This window comes from Neoarius graeffei, chromosome 10 (assembly GCF_027579695.1).
Source record: "Neoarius graeffei isolate fNeoGra1 chromosome 10, fNeoGra1.pri, whole genome shotgun sequence".
In the NCBI taxonomy this organism is placed as follows: Eukaryota; Metazoa; Chordata; class Actinopteri; order Siluriformes; family Ariidae; genus Neoarius; species Neoarius graeffei.
Window position 1 is genome coordinate 16,572,105 of NC_083578.1, and position 23,822 is coordinate 16,595,926.

At 41.0% G+C, this 23,822-nt stretch overlaps 1 protein-coding gene across 3 annotated transcripts in view; it reads right to left on the reverse strand.

Annotated features, from left to right (window-relative positions):
- The window catches only part of pdlim2 (PDZ and LIM domain 2 (mystique)), a 97,572-nt gene that overhangs the window by 22,031 nt on the left and 51,719 nt on the right, over positions 1 to 23,822 (reverse strand). For all 3 annotated transcript variants that reach the window (XM_060931363.1, XM_060931362.1, XM_060931364.1), the window contains one exon: positions 3,274 to 3,395. In XM_060931363.1, coding sequence (XP_060787346.1) covers positions 3,274 to 3,395 — 122 coding nt within the window. The remainder of the gene's footprint in view (positions 1 to 3,273; positions 3,396 to 23,822) is intronic.

Here is a 23,822-nt window from a genome sequence, read left to right on the forward strand (position 1 = left end):
TTTGAGTGAAAACCTCCTTCCATCAGCAAAGGCATTGAAGATGAAACGTGGCTGGGTCTTTCAGCATGACAATGATCCCAAACACACCGCCCGGGCAACAAAGGAGTGGCTTCGTAAGAAGCATTTCAAGGTCCTGGAGTGGCCTAGCCAGTCTCCAGATCTCAACCCCATAGAAAATCTTTGGAGGGAGTTGAAAGTCCGTGTTGCCCAGCGACAGCCCCAAAACATCACTGCTCTAGAGGAGATCTGCATGGAGGAATGGGCCAAAATACCAGCAACAGTGTGTGAAAACCTTGTGAAGACTTACAGAAAACGTTTGACCTCTGTCATTGCCAACAAAGGGTATATAACAAAGTATTGAGATGAACTTTTGTTATTGACCAAATACTTATTTTCCACCATAATTTGCAAATAAATTCTTTAAAAATCAGACAAATGTGATTTTCTGGATTTTTTTTCCTCTCATTTTGTCTCTCATAGTTGAGGTATATCTGTGATAAATTACAGGCCTCTCTCATCTTTAAGTGGGAGAACTTGCACAATTGGTGACTGACTAAATACTTTTTTGCCCCACTGTATATATAATATTTTATATACACACACAAAATACTCATCTGTACGTACCCATATTTTTTTTTTATACCAGCGCTAATCAAACATCACTTTCCGCCATAATAAACTTTGTGTGTGTGTGTGTGTGTGTGTGTGTATATATATATATATATATATATATATATATATATATATATATATATATACACACACACACAAGTTTATGGTGGAAAGTGACGTTTGATTAGCGGTGGTATAGAGGCTTAGGATTTGATAAGTTATTTACTTCTTCCTAATCCTTTCCGAACATCATTATGTTACTGCCTTGTGGCTACGCTATTCTGTTTGTTTATGACGATGTTTTGATTATTGCATTTTTTATATCTTCTTTACTGTTCAGAATAAAGCAATCAAAGTCTTCAGGGTATAACAAAAAGAACTGGCCTTGCCATAATATTTTCAGAGGGGATGATGCGTTCTAACCTGACTGGGGGTCTGATAGAACCCCGAAACAGCAGAGCTGAAATAAACCCTCAAAACAAGCAAGTGACTCAGTCACAGACCAAAAAAAAAAAAAAATCATCACTGAATCAAAACATGTGCTATGATTTCTATGTAAACATTCTGAGTGGTGCAGACAAGTGAGAAATGAAAACTCAAGTTTAAAACAGGAAATCTTTATGTGGATGTAGTAACAGTAGGTCTGAATAAAAGGAACTATTTACTGTAGTTCTAGGAACCTTCATTTCTTCTCTGGAGTAGCACAAGAAAATATTTAGATGAAAGTAGGGATGTCCCGATCAGGTTTTTTTGCCCTCCGATCCGATACCGATCATTTGATTTTGAGTATCTGCCGATACCGAGTCCCGATCCGATACTTCTTATAATCCATAAAAAATAAAGACGAGGAAAGAAATGGATCCAGGATGTTCCTCATTTTTTATTTAACACCTTATTTTAACATCCAACAACTCCGTTAGCAAACAGAGCACTTACGTGAGGCAGTTTGAACAATAAATAACAAATTTAAAAAAATAACCTTAAAATACCTGGCAGGAATGTAAACAAATAAAAAAAATTAAAGTGCCACGGTGCCGGTAATTTGCTTTTAAGAACGCATCTCACAGTGGTGTACAGTAATTTCAATTAAGGAAATGAATGTTTTTCTTGATGAAAACAAGCATTTCTACCCTTTCAGGTTTGAGCCTGTTTCTTTTGTCATCCAACGAAAAAAAAAAAAAAGATCTCATGCTTTGCTTTCCGCTTCGAACTGCTTCCGTGTTCAACTTTGCCGGCAACAGGCAGCCAATAACCAATAGCGTCTCCGCTACAAAGTGATGTCATGCCGCACGCGTTGATGTTGCTGTGTTGAGACAAGAGGTCTGGTCTCACTCTGTGCCAACGCATAGCTATTGATGTGTTAAAAATGAGAATATATTATATAGATATATATCCGATCCCTGATCGGGAGGCAATGCCCGATTCCGATCGAGTCTGAAACCATGTGATCGGGCCCGATTTCCGATCACGTGATCGGATCGGGACATCCCTAGATGAAAGTACATACCAAACCTTACTCAGACAAGGATACATACTTTAATAGGATGGGGTAAGGATAGCGGTGATTGGAAGCTGACAGTTTTGATATTGTGGGGACATCTGGCAGGTCCCCACTAGGAAAACTACTTTTCTTTTAAAACAAAAACAACTTTTATTTATAAAAACAAAATAAGCCAACAAACGTTTCCTTTCGGCTACAGAGGTTAAGGTTAGATTTAAGTAACGTCATTAATTAGCTGCATTAGTCAGTCAGTCAATAGGTCGTCATCAGAAGGATTGTATGACAAGTGTGTGTGTGTGTGTGTGTGTGTGTGTGTGTGTGTGTGTGTGTGTACTCTTGCTACATATTGAGATCCAGAATTTTTTTTGTCCCAACTCTGTTGGTTTATTTTGGCTGGTCCTCACTTCTTCAAAGGGCGGTTTGAGGGTTAAGACTTACCCTGTGTCCGAAATCACTCCCTACTCACTATATAGCGAGGACGCCATTTTGTAGTGCTGTCCGAAACCTTAGTGAGGATTATTTACATCCTATATTAGTGCACTCAAAGTATCCCACAATGCATCACGAAAAGTAGTGTACAACCGATGGTCACTAACCAAAGCGATATATCCCATCATGCATTGAGGTTGCGCTGAAAAGTTAAATAAGTTTCAAATTTGATTTAATAAAAGGCAGCGGCAAAGAAGAAAGTATTCAGCCTTGATTTAAAATAATAATAATAATAAAATAAAAAATACCTTGAAAGATGCAGGTACTTTGTATTGATTAATGTTGGAAATGCGCTCAGTATAATATGGATTTATCACAAAAACATGCATTTATTTATTATTTCAAAAAACCCACCAGCCAACTGATCTGGCACATTTTAATTATGCGACAGTAATGATGTAAATACCAGCGCGACGCACTAGTCTCCAAAAATGTTTTTTCATTTTACCAATGAGCTCACTATATAGTCCTCTATATAGTAATTCCCTATTTCAGGAGTAGTGAACAAGTGAGCAATTTCGGACACAAGATTAGTTTTAGGGTTTAGATTAGAATTAGACTGGAGTTAAGCGTTTAGTTTTGATAGTTAAGGTTAGGGTAAGGGACTTGGGAATGTTACGTCAGTGTTCCCACAAGGATATGAGCACAAGTGTGTGTGTGTGTGTGTGTACCTGTTGCGGCGGGGTGAGGTGGGGATCTCTCGTTCAATCGGACTGTGTGGCGAGTAGCGTTCAGGTGGTGTTGGAGTTCGACTGGACACAGAGTTGCTCCGGAAGTCCACTGTAGAGAGCTCCTGAAACCACGCAAAAACACAGCATGGTCACACTCTGAACAAGATAAAAACTAAGACATTCCTCAACACTCAGCAATTCTATGTATTCCATGGAGCTGGAGGAAACCGGTAGTTTTATAGTAAATTTTGCTTCTCAAACTCCTAAAATGTTATTACAGAATAACAGTTATTCACTTTTCATTGCTTGGTACATTCGGCTTGGGAGCTGTGGAGAAAGTTAGACCATCTGAGGAGGCTAAGGAGCAGTTTGGGAAACGCTGGTTTAACTTTCCATCCAAGCAGTCATTAAGCAAAATGTGTGCGCACCCTAATGTTTAATCAGTTTTTGGTTTCGGCAAACGAGCTGGAGCAAATGATTAAGGCCAAAAGGAATGTGAAACACTGACTTAATTTAGCATACTGATACAGTGACCTCAATCTATATTAACATTAATACAGTGTACGTGTGTACACATTTTTTATATCTTGGTTCCCACAATGATAGAAAGCTTAGTTTTGACATTGCGGGAAAAACTTTTTTGTAGCTTTTAAGTTAAAAAAAAAAAAAAAAGGTTTTTCAGTTACTGAGGTTAAGATTAGATTTGATTTAGTTGTAGCATAGGATTCATTTGCTAGTTTAATAATTATGGCAGTGTAAGGTGTGCTGACATAGCATTAGTGTTTTATAACTATTTCTATTTAAAAAATAAATAAATAATAAAAACCCAACCACCCACTTCCCCCACAGTGAGGCACCTGATACTGTTTAGAGATGCCAGAGCACATCGTAGGGATTGTGTTTGTAGGAGTGGGGGTGGGAGTCATCTGGCTTTTAAGCCAAAACAATCTTTTGTTCCCCGAGGTTAAATTTAGTCTCCGACAGATTATTAACTACAGTAATACACCCAAGTCAGCAGAAACACTGCAGCAAAGTGAGTGTGTACACACTGGTAAAGTGGAGTCCTTTACACATCAGGCGTACACATGCTGAGGTGATGAGCTTTAGTGACCTGTGTCACATCACAGAAAATTCTCATATCAAGCAGAGATAATGAGATAAAGAGACAATCAGGTGGGGAAAAATGAGCACAGGGTGTCTCTCTCTCCCTCACACACACCTGTCCCACCTGAGGGATGTAATCACAAAGCATGAAGGCATTAAATGTTAATCTCATCTTCAAAGGATGAGTAAATCAGTTTATAATCCTGACTAAAGCTTTAAGCGCACTCGCTCTGTCATCGGCTTTGTGGGCCTCAATGAGAGTGAAGGCTTGTCTGCATTCCTGGCATTTAGCGCTTCTATTCAAATCAGACACTGTAACCTCCCCCCCCCCCCCCACACACACACACACACCCCATCAATGCTCACATGCGCGCACACGTACAGTATGTGCACTTATGCCAGATGGGCTAATGACTGACTGCTATTTATATAAGCACTGGAAGTGATTGGGATGAGATGACCAAAATGGAGCTTGCTCACTCCCAGATGTTTGGCTCTGGGGTTCATCATGGCTGGACCTCACATGTCAGTTCTGGGATCAGAGTGCCATTGCAACATCTGCCCCATTACAGCTGCACACATGCAGACCTAAAAGCAGGGCACGTACACATGTTTTGGCTGTATGGACACAGCATTAGTTCATCTCAGAACAAACCAATTCATGATGGTGGATGTATACGCTACAGAAAATAGAACATTGATTAGTTTTATGAAAGAGAATGCAAATGTCCAATCTGACCACTAGAGGGCAGGCTACAGCAGAACAAGCACTGAGAAATTGAGAACTTGGTGTTTTTTTTTTCGGTTGTCACTTACCAAAAATATTTTGTTGCCAAATTTTTGAGGGTACGTAAAGTGTTAGCAGGTTATGCTTTACTGTTCCACCACCACAGAAAGGGTTAAAAAAAAAATAGCAATCCATTGCTAATAAGTAACCAAGCAAAATCACATGTATTTAAAAGATGCATTACTTAGGTGATCTACATAATGTAGTTTGCTTTTAATTTTCATAAAAGTTGTGCGCACTCAGTTCCAAAAAATACACATTCAAATGTTTAAGATGATGAATCTAATATGGCATCCAAGTTCTCCACTACATGTCTACTGAAACTTATTTGGTCAAACACTTATGAATCTGTTGATGTAGAAAACGTGCCATGAATAAATCATATTGCATACATAAATTTAAAGCTTTTATTTTAAAAAATAAATCAGCATAGAGTAGCAACTGTCTATATAAATGTAAAACATGAGCAAAGTTATATTAAAAGGTGATATTACACGCAAGAAGCATTTCTGAATGGGAGTTTGGACTGGAATCTGTTGGGTAGATGTAGTACCATTTGATGTAGTGATCTCCCCCCCACACACACTCCCGGAACAGTGTTTAACAAAGTGTTGTTGTTGGTTTTTTTTTTTAAAGTCTCAAAAGAAACTTCCAAAGGAATTCGTCAACCCAACTACATATCACAAAACCATTAAACCAAGTTAAGAGCGGTTGTTTGACACTCGTTCCACACAGTAATACTAGTGCATCTCAAAAAATTAGAATGCCATGAAAAAGTTCCTTTCTTTCATAATTTAATTCAAAAAGCTAAACTTTCATACATTCTATATTCATTACATGTAAAGTGAAATATTTAAAGCCTTTGTTTTAATTTTGATGATTATGGCTTATAACTCATGAAAATCAGAAATCCAGTATCTCAAATGATTAGAATATTCCCCAAGATCAATAAAAAAAAAAGGAGGAGGAGTTACAATACAGAAATGTCCAACTTCTGAAAAGTATATTCATTTATACACTCAATACTTGGTTGGGGCTCCTTTACCATGAATTACTGTATCAATGCGGTGTGGCATGGAGGTGATCAGTCTGTGGCACTGCTGAGGTGTTATTGAAGCCCAGGTTGCTTTGATAGTGGCCTTCAGCGTATCTGTATTTTTGGGTCGGGTGTTTCTCATCTCCCTCTTGACAATACCCCATAGATTCTCTATCTGGTTCAGGTCAGGCAAGTTGGCTGGCCAATCAAACACAGTAATATAGTCAGCAAACCATTTGGTAGTAGTTTTGGCACTGTGGATAGGTGCCAAGTCCTGCTGGAAAAGGAAATCAGCATCTCCAAAAAGCTCGTCAGCAGATGGAAGCATGAAGTGCTCTAAAATCTCCTGGTAGATGGCTGTGTTGACTTTGGACTTGATAAAATACAGTGGACCAACACCAGCAGATGACATGGCACCCCAAATCATCACAGACTGTGGAGACTTCACACTGGGCTTCAAACACCTTGGATTCTGTGCCTCTCCACTCTTCCTCCAGACTCTAGAACCGTGATTTCCAAATTAAATGTAAAATGTACTTTTATCTGAAAAGAGGACTTTGGACCACTGAGCAACAGTCCATTTCTTTCTCTCCTTAGCCCAGATAAGACACTTCTGACATTGGCTCAGGAGTAGCTTGATATTAGGAACGCGAAAGTTGTATCCCCTTTCTTGAAGATGTCTGTTCGTGATGGGTCTTGATACACTGACACCAGCCTCAGTCCACTCCTTGTGAAGCTCTCCCAAGTTCTTGAATCAACTTTTCTTGACAATCCTCTCAAGACTGCAGCCATCCCTGTTGCTTGTGCACCTTTTCCAGCCACCCTTTTCAGCAATGACCTTTTGTGGCTTACCCTCCTTGTGGAGGGCATCAGTGATCATCTTCTGGACAACAGTCAAGTCAGCAGTCTTCCCCATGATTGTGGTTGTGTGTACTGAACTAGACTGAGAGATACACTGTGTTCATACTGTTTTACTCAAACTTGAAATGAAATATTCTAATATTTTGAGATGGGTTTTTTTTGTGTTTTTGTACTGTATGCCATACTGATTAAAATTAAAATAGAAAAATGCTTGAAACATTAGTTTGTGTAATGAATCTATAATATATAACATTTCACTTTCTTAAATAACTGATGGAAAATATTGAACTTTTTCACAATATTCTAATTTTTTGAGATGCACTAGTACATCCAGACACTAAAGCTCAGTCCTGCCTTCACCCCATACAACACAAACATCTTTCTAGATTTTTATTTTATTAAGAGAGACCATTTTTCCTGGTCTCTATACACCTGTACTCTGGCAGTAACCAGTGTCCCTTGGCTTGAGTATGCGGAGGTCAGGACATGAATTGCTGGCACACTTGCAGGGGATTACCTAGGATGCCCGTACACCAGTGCCCATGGATGAGCTACTGTCTGGGATCAGAGAGTGGGAGAAGCTCTCTGTGTGCCAGAGGGAGGGAGAGGGGGACAGACACACAAAGGGAGAGACGGTGAGTGATAAAGGGTGGCAACGAGAGCTCACAGCTTCATTTTGGTGCAAATTATTTGGACATAATGGTTTTGTTTAGAAGCGAACACAACCCTTCCCTTCAGTGTTCCCTCCCAAACCATTATTTACATCCCAAATCATCGGGTAATATGATTGGCCAGCAAGAAGAGATGTCTCATTCTAACTGGCTAGATGTTGACAGTCCACAGTAGGCAGGTTTCCATCAACCTGCTTAATGCACAACTTGAAACCGCTAACTTAAAGGAGCAATGGAAATGCTGGAATTTCAAAACTACTCAAAATAAATCACAAAAACCTTTATAAACTTGCACAAGGCGTTTGTTTTTTTTCCCCCAGACGGCTTGACAAAGTGATAGTTCGCAAAATGTAAACGGAAGCATATTTTTCCACATTTAAGTCACATGCACAGGATAAAGCGGCTACAGATAATGAGATGAGATGCAAATCAGAAGCACCATGTCAACACATCAGGTTTTGGAGCTCCATTGCCAATTGGAAGGACCATCATGAGAGGACAAAAATCCAGCTTTAATCACATACCACTCAGTGGAAACAGACCATTCACAATTGTGTTTCGTTGACTTAAAAGACAGGACCCTCCCTATTTTGCATAAAACTGCAATGGAAACCCACCTGGCGTTTGTTTTTATCCCAGTTTACAGATCCTGGGGTGTTGCAAAGATAAGTTTTTAAATTACATTTAATTTAAAAAGAACTAACACAAATAAGGTGTTCCGACAATCATTTCACCTTATAACGAAGGGGACGCGTATTATTACATATACACATTTCAACCATCTCACCATATCACACAGTCAACTGCCATCAAATACAGCAATACTGCAGACAAGAGTAGCTTCGTCAGGCTTCACAAGATAGGCCAGATCTTCACCAGGCATAATTATACTGTGGTAATAAATTGTTTATTTACTTTCTGCCCCGACTGTTAATGCTGTTTTGGAGGACATTTAATAGTCAGGATGTTATCTGTAATGTAACCTCAAAGCTGTTGAATACTACAGTTCACATTTTTGTTGAAGCCGTGCGAGATGAATTGATATCGAACACAAACTCAGCAGGTCACGGACTTCACACTAAAAATGCTTAAAAAAAAAAAAAAAAAAAAAATCCCAGTACAACTTCCTCTTGCTATAGAACCAGTTGGCAGAGATGGTGCAGATTTACCCTGAACACACAGTTCTCCACCTCGCTGACGACTGGCAAAGTACTGCAAATATTTCTTATCTTCCATACTGCAATGTGCTGCTGATCTTCACTGCAAATTTTCCACAATGAGGAGTCTACAATCCAACATAACCCTCATGCGGCTTTTCTGATCTGATGGAAAGCAGAGTCATTCTTACCAGGCAGTTGAGTGACAATCGCCCAGGCAAATCAGTTAAGATCTGGACAAGCTTGAATGGAATGTGCACAAAACCCAAACAAAGGAAGCGGAGGGAAACTCCCAAACACTAGAGAGTAGAGAGTGGGGGGGGACGACCCCCCACTCCTCATTTCCCATCAGCTACATTAAGTGACCATAAGGTGACCATTAAGATTCAATTGCAAGACCAAACAAATCCAACATCTCACTTCTCCATTTAATACAGATCAGGATATTATTAATGTTGGAAGCAGGACATTCGTTTGTGCTGTGGGGTTTGTTTTGGACTGTGACTATGAGAGAAATGCAAATCTAAATGTGCGCACACAGTTCTCTGGATGGCACAGCTCTGTACGCCTTATTAAACTCCATCCTTGCTGCAATCAAGGAATCCAAACAGCTCCAGGGGATGGATGCGCGCGCGCACACACGGCTGCCGGAAAACTGCGGTCAAAGCTTTGATAAATGCATACCGCTTCCTTTTCCAAACCATGCAGCCTGTTATGTAATGGAGGAAGTTATGAAGCATCACACAGGACCTCAGAATCTTGGTTCTTGGGCTTTGGTTCCCAGTGTTTTAGTATTATTTATAAAAAGTACCCAAGAACATTTTTAAACAAGAAAAATAACCCATGTAGAATAGTTGTGTTTAACATACAAGAAGCTACTAAAGTGTTCCAAAAACATCTTTCTGGATCTCCAAGTAACTGACTAGGGTTTTTTTTCTGGTTTTAAACACATTTAAAAGTAAATTACATCCCCAGTTCTGAGCCTAACTTCACCCGCTGCATAATTTTGAAAAATGCTAAAAAGTGGGCAAAGGACTTTTTTTTTTTGGGGGGGGGGGAGGAAGTGGGAAGAGTGGGGTTGGGCGTAAACTTCTGTGAACAATGGAATCTCGATCAGCACATATTTGAAAGTGAACATGGCTTCACAGACACCCACTCAAAAAGGTGGGTGCTGGGAGAGGTGAGCCACCCACCTCTGATTATTTTTTTTTCTCTTCCAAAAAAAAAAAAAAAAACCCCATGATTGACAAGCACCAAACGGGTGACTCTACGGCTACGTTTACATTAGACCGTATCTGTCTCGTTTTCTTCGCGGATGCACGGTCCGTTTACATTAAACCGCCTGGAAACGCCGGGAAACGGGAATCCGCCAGCGTCCACGTATTCAGTCCAGATCGTGTCAGCTCCGGTGCTGTGTAAACATTCAGAATACGCGGATACGCTGTGCTGAGCTCTAGCTGGCGTCTCATTGGACAACGTCACTGTGACATCCACCTTCCTGATTCGCTGGTGTTGGTCATGTGACGCGACTGCTGAAAACCGGCGCGGACTTCCGCCTTGTATCACCTTTCATTAAAGAGTATAAAAGTATGAAAATACTGCAAATACTGATGCAAATACTGCCCATTGTGTAGTTATGATTGTCTTTAGGCTTGCCATCCTTCCACTTGCAAGTGGTAAGTGATGTGCGCTGGGATCACACACACAGCGGCTCAGTCCCGAATCACAGCTTGTTCACTTCACTCACGCGCTCTGTGAGCTGCGCAGGGCCGGAGTGCGCACCCTCCAGAGGGCACTCGCTGTTCAGGGCGGAGTGATTTGGAGCGCAGGATGCCTGCGGAGCCGAGCGTATCCGTGTATTGGCGTTGCTGTGTGCATGCAAATCGTGTATTGGTGTTGCTGTGTGCACACTAATCGTTTTAAAAACGTTAATCTGATGATCCGCTGATACGGTCTAATGTAAACATGGGCTACATCAGCCTCAACCTTGAAAGGTTCAGGATGATTTTAACCATTGAGCCCTCCCCCCATTCATAAAAATGATCATTTTTAATCTAAAAAAAAAAAACTCAAGATTAACACCAGTATTGCTGTTTCAGCATCATACAGTCATTTAGTTTACAGCTCAGAAACACATCGAGTGTGTGCATACCTCTTAAAAGAGGTACTAATGTGTGCATGAGCATCAACAATAACGTGCGCGCGCACACACACACACACACACACACACACACACACACACAAATGCCATAACATCTGTCACAATTACAAGATGAAAGACAACACTGATGGATTAAAAATGGAGCTCCCAAAAGGTAATTACATGTTTACTGAAGACATGAATAAACCAGGGTTTAGAGGAACCAGGACTAGATGCTGCTGATAGTCACAAACTGAATGTATGAAAATTCAAAAGCAAACCCAAGAGGTTTTGCGAGAGATGGGCAAGATGAAAAACAAAGGTGATGGCATTTAAGCCGCCTGAAGAAAGTGATAAATAGCAGATTTGCATGAGGAAGTGGTATCTGAGCAAACTGCAGACATCGTCTCACACTGTCAACATGCAAGCAGCTGATTGGCTGTTTGTAACAGCTGTGTTACAGCAGGGGTGAAGGATATAGACAAATCACACACGGCTGCTCTCATCCCACTGTCCTTATAGATAAGAACTGTATGCAAATGTGTGTCTAGACTAATGTGTGTAATAATCGTACACTACATGTTTGTTTTGTGCCAGGCTTGAACTACACGTAGGCAGCTGATTTTGATTTAGCACCTCGCTCTTTCACGTGCACACTAACGTACAGACAGTGTATACCGGCTTGGACACACTTCTGTATGATTTCACTAGCTACGAATTTACATATTCAGAGACTGAATTGCATCTGTGCATAAAATAGACAAAAATGCTGAAGTAGATGCAGCATGTCCAGAATGGCTAGATTGGTTTGAGTTGATGGGAAGGCTATGGTAACTCAAATAATGACTCTCTACAAACATGTTGAGCAGAAAAGCATTTCAGGACACGCTCCAAAGCTAACTGCATTGATTCCTTTGGAATTTTAGGACTTTCACTACACAAACATGATTAAACAATGACTAAGATTTTTGCTGATTTGTCTAATTATGATGAGTTGTCACTATAGAAATGATCATCAGAACCAGCACGTTAATAAAAAAAACAAACAAACAAACAAAAAAACCTGTGGCTTGTTTTGCAGTCAATCAGAATCGAGAATTTAACACCGCAACAACATAAATCGTGTTGCACACTCAGGTCATGTGCCATTTATCAAGGATGAAACTGGGATCCTAATGGCAGGACTAAGTCTAGAATTGCCATCAATGCCCGAGGTCTTTGAGCATGTAATCAGTTGATGAAGCGATACGAATTAGCACACTAATCAGTTGGAGATCTCAGATAGATCAAAAACCTTGCGTGAACGTCAGTAAAAATAAGATCAAACTGAGAACGCACATCAGTCATGGATGCAGAACTGATGTTGAAGTCCTCAGGCACGGGCAGGAACAGTTTGCTGGGAATGATGAAAAATATACGGGATATATTTATAGTAGGCATTTCAATGCTTGACTTTAACAGATGAGATGAACAGATTGATCAGGTTATGATAACCGTTTGTTCCCATATAACATGGAACAGTCAAAAGCAATAACAGACAGAAAATGGGCTTGGTGGGCACGTTCGCAATAATCCTCATGCCTTCAGGTGCCATAGTGAAGCTGGTGTTGGACAGCAAAAATGGCCTGCTTTCAGCAAAAAGCCTGAAATTGTAATCACTCATCATCGTAGCAAAACATTACTGGGAGGGGCAGCAGGTGGAGGCCTTAAAAAAAAAAAAAAAAGGCCTGCTGAAAGGGAGTTGGTTAAAGCAGTCTTCACTGTGAAACATTTGCACAGAACCATGATGCAAATCCATAACGGGAGCATTTTACAAGCAAAACAAGACCGTAAAAGGGAAAAAGATCCTTTTCACTGCTCCAAGCATGAACCCCCACCATAAGACACACGCCACATGTATGCGTATAAATGGCAGGTTGGCTTCTTATGATAAGAAGGCACTAGTTTTCAAACAAGAGAAGAAGAAGTGAATGCTTGTGTGTGTGTGGTCAGTGCTGAAGGTTTGCTTGGCAGCGTCAACAGCTCTTATTACTCCATTATTACAGCCACACTGTGTGCGCACTTCTGGGGGGTGGGGTATGAGAACCAGTGATAATGATGTCTGTCGACTTTGGTCTGTGCATGCTGTTATTATAATCATTGGGACGATATAGTTGGGCCTGTGTGCGTGTGTGTATTTGCTATGGCTCTTTACGGCTCCCTCGTGTGCTGGCTGTCGAATGAAAGGCTCCGTCTCGAACGCAGCGGCGATGACCGTACGCAGCTACCTCTCACTGTGATGAAAAAACCAAGACAGAGCTGACAAACCGTATGATGGTAAACAAAGTGCTTATCAGAGATGATGAGATTTGCTGCCAGTGTGGGCGTGTCTGCATGCACGTGCAAGTGCGAGCACTGAACGCTGACTATATTTAGTGCAAGCGAGACGTTCTGAACCTGTTACCTGAATCCTGCAAATGTTTTACTACTGAGGTAGGACTGTTACAGCGAAAACTGCTTACTGAACACATTACATAAAAGATCGACATGCGCCATTAAATTGCAGATGCACTTGATTTAAAGAGGGGTTTGGGAGTATGGTGGTTATAAGATGGTTTGAGCTGCAATGAAACCTTTTTTTCTTTAAAATCACATTTATCAGACAACCATACACTCATTGACCACTTTCAAGCACCACTGCTTATTCATGCAACATCTGGCAGCAGCAAAAGGTCAAGACCTTCAGGTAATGTTGGTATCTATAATGATCTGCGAGATGTTGACTGTGGCAGGGTTGTTTGTGTTGGACAAGCTGGTATAGGCATTTCAAAACACTTTCATGCGCAAAATGGTGCGAAAAACAAGAGACATCCAGTGAGCAGCAGGTTGGAAACTCCTTGTTGAGAGGGAAATATAAAGAGAGGCTACAATAACTCAAATGCCCACTCTTTACAACTACATTGAGCAGAAAAACATCTAAAAAAAAACAAATACCGTGAACGTTAAGGTTCCAACAGGTCCTGCTCCTATCAGGCAAGAACAGGAATAATTTAAAAAACCCAAAACATTTTATATGTATTGCACTGCGGCCATATCGGTCGACTGCATGACGACCAGCTGTTCAGGTGGTCCTAATAAAGTGGTCAGTGGGTGTACTTGCTTTGCTCGTAGCCTCGGATGCTCTCAGACTGGTTCACGTGGGGCGACGCCACCAAAGACCACACTGTTACTAAGAATAGAGAGAAGTGGAAGATGACTGACGACACGGAGAAAGAACTTCGTCTTTTCCTCAATTAAGTCATCGCATGCTGTCCAACTGCAGCTGAATTTTCAAGCTCATTAGACATATGGTCCTGGTTAAGGTTCTGTTTCAGCTCAGGACCGCATCATATGCAGACCATTTGCTCCATTTTTCTTTCTCCACTCTTTAATATGACATATAAACACCAGAGAGAGTGCAGGACTGTCAAACATGCCTCTCACTCACAGTGAAATGCTTTCATTGTATACTGCTTAAAATGACTAGTTGGTCAGAGTTGCTTGAAATATTGCCTGTATTTATCTTTTTTGATGGCATGCAGTACGTGTTATATGGGGCGAGTTTACATTACAGACTACTGAAACAGCATCACATGCATATTTAACACTTTCAGTAATGACTGAACTTCCAAGATTTGCAATGGACTTTTCTGGAACGCCCCCCCCCCCCCCCAACACTATTCTTACTAAGTGTTTACATATTTAACATCATGTTATCTAAAAATTCGACTTTGTACTTTATATTGATTATTGCATGTTCTCTAGATGTGATATGCATGTTTTGCAAGTGTATCCTCATTTACAAAAGGAGCTCTGCTGAAATGAGATTCAACCCTCCTGTTAAACAAAAACTAATGACTGGTGTTTAGACGAGGTGGTGTGTGTGGGCCAGCTGCTCAAGAGCTGTTGCCCTGCTTTCTAACAGGTCTGAAATGTTCTAGAAATCTCTCCAAGCAGAGCTATCATCGTTTACAGTGAGATAATCTCCCTCCGTCCTCAGCCGTCTCAGGTGAGGGGTGTGAGTGGGTAAAGAGTTTACAGAGTAATTGTAGAGCAGGGTTTCCCAAAGTGTGGTGCGCGCACCCCCGGGGGCGCGCGAGCTGCCACTAGGGGGTGCGCAAGATAAAAAAAAAAATGTAATGGCGATTTTTAACTCTTCTTCTACGCTGTAACGGTTCTGCAGTAGTTTGTGGCTTCGTTCATTCATTCATTCGCGATGCTCAACTGGTTGAAATCGGCAAAACTAAATGCGCCACCACAAATCAGGGATGAAGGAGGAGACTGGGAGATGTTGAGAAAGATTTGAGGCTGAGACTGTCTTCAATTACCCCAAACATCGGAGAGCTCTGTGCCAAGATGCAGGCCCATCCGTCGCATTAATATTGGTATGTATTTGGCCACATGGCATTGATCTTGCTAAAAATATACTGCTACTGAAAACAGGACCTATATAGCCTACTGACCCACCCACCGTCTGTCTGTCTCTCTCGCTCGCTGCAGACTGAGCCGCCAGCGCTGCACTTCACAATCAGATGGATCCTCTTCTTTATCTGTTCCTGATATGCTCCTTAATTGTTGTCTCTTTAAAATGCATATGTTCATAATTATCATTGCTATTTTTACTGTTGTTAGCTTTTTTGCAAATTAAATTCATTCATTCTCAATTCATTTTCATAACCTTGTAATGACAGGGTTGTGTTGCTAGTGTTTTAAACACGGATGAAAATCATATATTTTCCCCATATCTGGCTGGTAGACTACATGCCTCGATGTGATCTCCCTTTGTAATGAATTTGCGCATTTACCGTGTTGCAACGTTTTAAAACTGTTACATTTCAATCAAATTCTATCTAATTCAAAATACGAGAGCGCATATGTTAATGTGATTCGATGTTCTCATTCGAGCACGACGTGCTGCCTTTAGCCTTGGTCACAACCGGCCGTACGTGCTCCTACGGCCGGTCTACGCGCAAGAAACGCATGGAGGGCGCGCATGTGACGTGCTGATTTTCGAGCCGCAGAGGTTCTTTGTCATGTCAAACAAACTCTACGGGCACTTCCGTTTTTTTCTAGGTTGCAAGACAAACTTGCGGCCAACGCGCGTCTTTCTCCGTGAACTTAAAAAAAAAAAAAAAAAAAATGCATTTTGGGAAATGCCAAAAATCGCACATCCGGTTGTGACCTAGGCTTTTGTAAGAAAGCTTTGGTGGTTTTTTTTTTTCCACTTTTGTGGTTTCCTGCAGGTGTTGCAAACGATGTTTATCATTTAAGCACGATTAAAGATGCTGCCTTTATAAGAAAGCGTGTGTTTTTTGAAACTGGGGGACTGGGGGGTGCGTCAACCTGGTTGGAGTATAGAAGGGGGTGCGCGGCCAAAAAAGTTTGGGAACCGCTGTTGTAGAGCATTACAGACCACTGCCTGATCAAACAGCTACCGGAGATTACTTCGTCACGCCTTTCTGACTGCCATCTATGCACTTTTTTTTTTTTTTTAACCTTCTTTACACAGTGCTTTCTCCATTTTCACCCTCCCACCAGTTTCTTGAATATACACACCATAAGCTTGTGATAATTTAATCGTCCCTGCATGATTTTATACTACCAATCATCCAATGATGCTTATTCCGATATTATTGGGGGGGGGGGGGGGGGGTCCACGCACACTCATTGCATGGTTTGCTGCGTTTACATCACCCCATGTGATCTCACAGTCATACAGAAGTGCTTCTGTGGCTATGCGTCACCGTGGCCTTCGACACGTGCAAAGTGCACAAGTCTATGTGAACACAAAAATTAAAAATACTTCAGCTATTAGTTTTATTTCGACTTCAGCAGAAAGATCTGCTGTGCTTGAGCTTCAGAAAGGCTCAAGTAAATGTAGCTTACACTAACGCGCTACTTGATCAAAAAAAGATCTTTGCTACCAAAAAGCTACTTGATTCAGAAAACCGTGACTTCAACGACATTTTTCAGTAGTGTGGTGGTAAACTAGTAATGTTATTACTTGGAGCAAAGCTACAGCCCAACACTGCAAGCTAATTTGAGTTGCTGGGGAAAACGGGGATTGTTCTTGGTAGAGATTTGGTGTTGGATTTGTGGACTCTGCAGATGGGGACATGATCTTTAAAAATCACACGATAGACTACAACTCCCAAGTAGAATAAATGATGCACCACCAATTCACCTCACACACAAACAAGTGGCTTTGTCTCACACATGCAAAAAAGTATATTGTGTGGGTGCTACTGCAGTAAACTCATTTATCACACAGCGATTTTTTTCACAGCATGCGCGATATGCCCACTGTATAGCCCTAGCATTTTACGATTGCTGCTGCCAACCAGCAGTTTCTGACTGCACAGTTAATATTCCACCCTCTGCTACTCTTTAAACCTGAACAAGTGGACACTTTTTTTTTTTTGAAGACTTTTTAGGGTTATTACATTTCACAAAAGTCCAATTCAGCTTACTTCTTATAACAGCATTATAACCTCCAAAAAGCTGAGCTGCATCTTACACTACCATTACTGAGACCCACCCATTACACAACCATCCGAGTCGCCTTATATCAGAGTAATGAGCTGTTACATAATCACTGGTATGAGATTGGTGGTAGACCAGTCATTTCCAACCCTGGTCTACCCCAGCTCCAACACAACGAACTCTCAATTCTGACACGATGAAGCCTATGCAAAGAGGAAAAGGCCCACAGAAGCTATTTCTAGCTCTGTACCTTTATTTTGAACAGAGAAAAATGGCAGCAGCAAACAGATCAACTACAGGTGAAGGTCAAGTTTGGGTCAGGGCACCATAACAGTACTAGAAGGAACTAGAATTCCTTCTTTCAACAAGAAGGAATGAACAGGATAAGAAAACTCTGGTACGGGTTTCAAGTTTTTACACCTGATACGGATGTACTGTACCCTCAGTAACCAATCCAACTCTGCTGATTAATTTTTTTTTTCTAATATATAGAGGCACGCACATCAGAAAAAGTCAGACTGGTATGTTGAAATTGAAAATGATTTGTAAATAATCCTCAGATGTATTGCACTCAAAACAATACAACAGCACATTTGATGTTTTACCTCATGATTTTCATTGTTTTTCCAAAATAAACCCTTCGATTTTAATTCTTGCAACACATTTCAAATCAAGTTGGGACAGTAAAAGTATTTTACCACTATCATGCTGCCATTCCTTCTCACAACGCTTAAAACGTTCAGGGACTGAAGACTCCAACTGATTAAATGTTTGTGTTATTTTGTCCCATTCTTCGTGGACACAGGTCTTAAGGTGTGCACAACAGTATGGGGTCATCAATGGCACATTTTTCTTTTCAAAATTTGCCACACATTCTCTCTTGGGGACAGGCCAAGCACATACACCCTCATCAGCCATGCCTTTGTAACATGTGCAGAATGTGGTTTTACATCTTACTGAAACATACATGGGCATCCTTGGAAGATATCAGATTGAAGTGAGCCTATGTTGCTCCAAAAATCTCAATATACTTTTCTGCATTAATACTGCCATCACAGAAGTGCAAGTTCCCTTTGCTAAGGGTGCTGACAACCCCAGCTAAGGGTGCTGACAACTTGGAATATTGATTTGCCTGACAACACACATTTCCACTGTGTGATGGTCCATTCTAGATGCCTCTGAGCCCAGAAAAGTAGACAGCACTTCAGGACTCAGTTAACATAAGGCTTCCTTTTTGCACAGTGAAGTTTTAACTGGCATTTGTGGATGCAACTCTGTATTTTAGTGTTTGACAAAGGTCTGCCAAAGTAATCCCGAGCCCACGTGGTTATATCAGCTATAGATGAATGATGGTACTTGATACAGTGCTGTCTGAGGGATCAGAGATCACGGGGTGTCCAGCTTTGGCTTGCGCCCTTGCCCTTTACGCACAAATTCCTTGAGGAATCTTTGAGTAACATTTTTTAAAAAACAGTTCAATAATGCTCTCATGTATTTGTTGGCAAACTGGAAAGCCTCAGCCCATCTTTGCTCCTCAAAAGACTAGTCCTTTCATGGATGCCAATTTTGTACCAAATCTTGATTACCAATCACCTCTCGCAAATCACATTAATTGATTTACCTCATTACTAGCCCTAAATTGCCCCAGCTCCAATTTTTTTTGAATGTATTGCAGGCCTGAAATGCAGGAATGGATGTATATTTACAAATTAAATATCTTGTTCATACTGTCTGCAATGAAATACAACTAAAAGTAAATTTAGAAAATCCCTTTTTTTTTTATTTGCATTTTCCATCCCATCCCAACTTTTTCCTGATTTGGGGTTGTAAAATAGTTGATATTTAAAATATAAATATTTATGCACATTATCTGTATTAACACATCAGTGGATTGGAGCAAAATGAATAATTTAAAAAAACAAACAAACCCGATTTGCTCTAGAATTTCAAATGCCACACTACCTCTTGTAAAGACCATATCAGATTCAGGAATCCATGCTGACAAGGGAAACTGGCTGTTACTTTTCATTAATTTGTCATACTTGTTTGTATTTGTTCAGGTACCCAAGATCATTAAAAAAGTCATTAAATGTGCACTCCAAATGGCCATTACATCTCACTAGCCTTTAGAAAGGATGGCAGCCATAGACTCAGGAAAAGCCTAACATTTAGCTGATTAAGCCAAACAGGTGTTATAGCAGGAAAGACAGCCAATTATATATGTTAAGAGTTACTCCAAAACCAGAGTTAGGAATTACTTTTAGTTTAAAAACTGAATTTAGAAGAAAGCTCACGAATGAACTGGACTCCCTGCAGGAGGTGGGGAATAGGATTGCAAAATACCATTTCCCTCGAATTCATCATGTGACAATGAAAAAAAATCTAGCAGTGAAACCTTGCCATAGAAACAAAACCAGGTGGGGTAGGCCTAAAACAGTTCGTAGGACTAAAAAAATAAAATAAATAAAAAATAAAAATATATATATAGTAGGGAAAAGTTTCTTGGTTACCTTGACAATGTTTGGAATGTTGACCTACCACTTGGGCCTATTCCATTAAAACCGCACCAAAAATCATAAAACAAGCCATATCCTCAGCCAGCCAAAACCTCCCCCATAAACCCTGGCAGCCTCAGGTCCTACGGCTCTGCCGCCTCCGAGGGGATCGGAGAGTCATGCTGTCCAACCAGCTCTGTTTGATTTTCCAACTCCGAGGAAAGAATAACAAGTCAAACTTTGCGAGGACAGAGGATGAACAGAGAAGAAAGATGACAAAAGGAAGAGATACACCTCTGGATTTATCACTGGGGATTTAATAGGGTCTAGCTGTATCGAAACATGCATGCTGGCACACACACACACACTAAAGAGGGCCAAGATAAATAGAGGGCCCTGAACTTAGAACTACATGTTGTCCCCTAGTGTCTCCATACACAAAGTAGAAAGGAGTGTGTGTGTGTGTGTGTGTGTGTGTGTGTGTGTGTGAGAGAGAGAGTTAGAGTCAAGGGACAGTGCCAAAGTGGTTTTCAGCCATGCTCTGGAAGAGTACTTTTCAGCTATTCTAATCTCCAGTCTTCTTTTTCTAAATCAAGAAGCAGCATTTAGAAGAGAAAAGAAATATAATGAGAGACGGAAAAGTCTGGTAGGCTCTGAACAGTAATTGATGACTAAATAAAATGCTAATCTTGGCCACTGAATATCAGTCCAAGGACTTGTAGACCCTGGTGGTAGACCGAGAGTTAATTGCTGAGCTCAAGTTTACAAAGTTCATGTGGAATTAGTTTCCGGTTAAGTGGCGGCTCATGAAGGCATTTCTTGTTAAACACAATGTGAATCAAACCGATCGCCCTGTATGTTAGGGGTCGACCGATAATCGGCCTGGCCGATATATTGGGCCGATATTCTGCATTTTTAGGGTTATCGGTATCGGCCATAATTTCCACCAATATGCCGATAACATGCCTTTTTGCAGCCATTTCGTTCCTAACGCGACGGTCACTGCACGTCCTTTCCTGCACTCGCCTCTCTGAGTTCAAGAACACGGTCCCGCCCACCACAACATCTGATTTGTTTGGCACAAGAGATATAGCCAATCTACACGTGTAGCTAAATGCTGTGAACTGTTTCAAGGCGGCCGTACGGGCACTCGGGCAGAAGCGGCACAAGGGATACAGCCAATCAACACGCGTAGCTAAACGCTGTGAACTGTTTCAAGGCGGCTGTATGGGCAATCGGGCAGAAGCAGATCCCACTTCAAGGTAAGGACATGCTGCTTTTGCCGCAATAAGTCACAAACACACAAGTTGCAAAAGCACATCATTATATGTTTACATTCTTCATCTACTACTCGTTAAAATTGTCCATTTGCATCTGTGTAGCCAGGCAAACTTAGCTTATGGAAGGAAGCACTTGAATTAGCCTACAACCAACTAGTCTCGCTGAAACATGTAATGCTTCCTTCACTACAATATAATCCTCCTAAATTGGGAATATTAGGCTTGGGCATTAAAAGCATTAGAATGTAGATGGTTACTTGTTAAGTTGTTACATAATAGGGAGTGATGGCCTACTTTATGTTTGATTTTATTTTTTTTTAAAATGCTGCAGGCAGCTCCCTACACTTGATTTATTTAAAAACTACTTGAAGTTGGTAAGTCTTACTTAGTTCTTAGTGTAAAAGAATCCAGAGTGTATTTTCATTTATTTTCCACTGAAAACAGTGAGCTGTAATATAGTAGGGAGTGATTTTTTTTTTATTGGTGAATATTTATTTTATTCTAACTAATGTTTGACCTTTTGTACAAATGCTTCTGGCATCTCCCTGCACAAAATTTCATGTTCAATTTTACAATTAAACATACATTTCATGGATATGAAGGTCTGTGTCAGTGTGTGCCATGTTTAATTTCATGTGAATTATAATGTTTACATTTATCGGTTGCACATATCGGTTATTGGCATCCCAATTCCATAATAATTGGTATCGGCCCTGAAAAAAAAAAAAAAAAACATATCGGTCGATCCCTACTGTATGTTAAGGATCCACAAGTCTTCCAATGTGCCAGAACACACACACGACTGCAGAAATAAACATGTTGGGGTAATGCAGCTCATCCAACCACTCAACTTCATTTGAGAGATAGCAAGAAGAGCATGTTGCCTCTGAAAAAAAAAAAAAGCTCCACAAGGAAAAGGGAGTGTCTGAGTGGGTGAATACAAAATCTGAGTTAGATTAAATCAATGTGTCTGGATTACTGCATGTGTGTATGGGTGTGTAGAGTCAACGGTCAGAGCAAGTACCTCACTTTGCTGCTTATTCATATCCGAATGTGGCCTGCCTCTACAGCAACCACTGGTAACCACACAACGGTCACCATGGGTAAACCCAGCTGAGCACTAGGGTCATCAATAGCAATCTTCAAGGCAGGAACTCGGCGCCAAAGCCATGCTAGGTTTGGCACCATGTTCTCCCTGATCGAGACAAAAGGCAGTTTCTTAATGCACGCAACAGACATGCTCTTCCTCCTGCTCTGCTGCATGCTGGGATGTTTCCCTAATGGACTAAAATTGGACTTCAGTCTGGGGTTCGAGCATAGCAGGTTGCTTGTTCCACTGGGAAGATGAGAGAAGAGGAAGTGAACTCAACCCTCATGATGAGTGGGGGGGGAGAGAAAAAAAGAAGCAATCATTGAGTAGAGGTTCAAATCAAGGGAAGCCACAAGTAAAATTACTTCCAAACATGACATGAAGACAAGGATTACAATAAAACCTCTAGGTATTTCTGTGCGTGAGAGTGAGAGATCTTGTACAGCATAAGCTGTTGATCAAGCTGATTGAAAACTGCCTTCTCTCCCTCAACAGCATCTTACTGTACTGTTATTTTGCTCAGTTTGCCACTTAAGAGTAAAAAGAGCAAGATAAAGGGAGAAATATCCATTTAAAAAAAAAAAACCCTACACAAGGTATTCTTTAATATGGGGGTGGGGGGGGTCCGAAAAACATTAAAGGATTTGCAAACTTGCTTTGACAGTGACAGAAATATTAGAACTTGCAGTTAGCTGAACTTTTTGTGGGAATAAATTTAAACTTAAGCACACAGTCCTGGTAAATGATTTTTTAAAAAGCTGCAACAGGAAGTGTGCAATAGTTTCCTTACACAAATAAACAAAACGATTATCCTGTAACCCCACCGTACTGTCAGTGTGATAACAGGCAGCTGAAATTGAGCGCTGCAATCCTCATTTTAAACCGGAAACACAGCGTCACTTCTGAATTGCTGCATGACGAAGCTAATCACTGATCATTATCATAGCTTTTCAAACTAGCTGCAAGTGACGCAGCAGCAATCAAGTGTCCACAAACCACAATGCTATGCCTAAAATTAAAGGGGGGGGGGGGGGGGGGCTGCATGTTTAACCCGACAGCAGGAACGATTCAGAAGTCAACAGAGCACTAAAACAAGGTCTGCTTCAGTCAGACAGTGAGACGGAGGCTGAGGAGCCTAATGAAAGCAAACAGAAAGAGACAAAGAGACGATTAGGGAGAACTAGAGAGAAAAGTGAGCAATTGTGCCTGTCGGGACAAGCGGGATGGTACAAAGGCCACCTCTGTGTCCCTGAGGCTTCTGGGTCATTGGTAAGAAGGATTACATTTAACTGAGGAGGGGGGAGGGAGAGAGAGAGAAAAAGACGAAAAAGAGATGGAGAAAGGGACAGAAACAGAGGGAAGAGAGAAATGCAGAGACAGACCAAGTGTGAGAGACAGAAGGGCTTCGATGGACGGACAGACAGAGA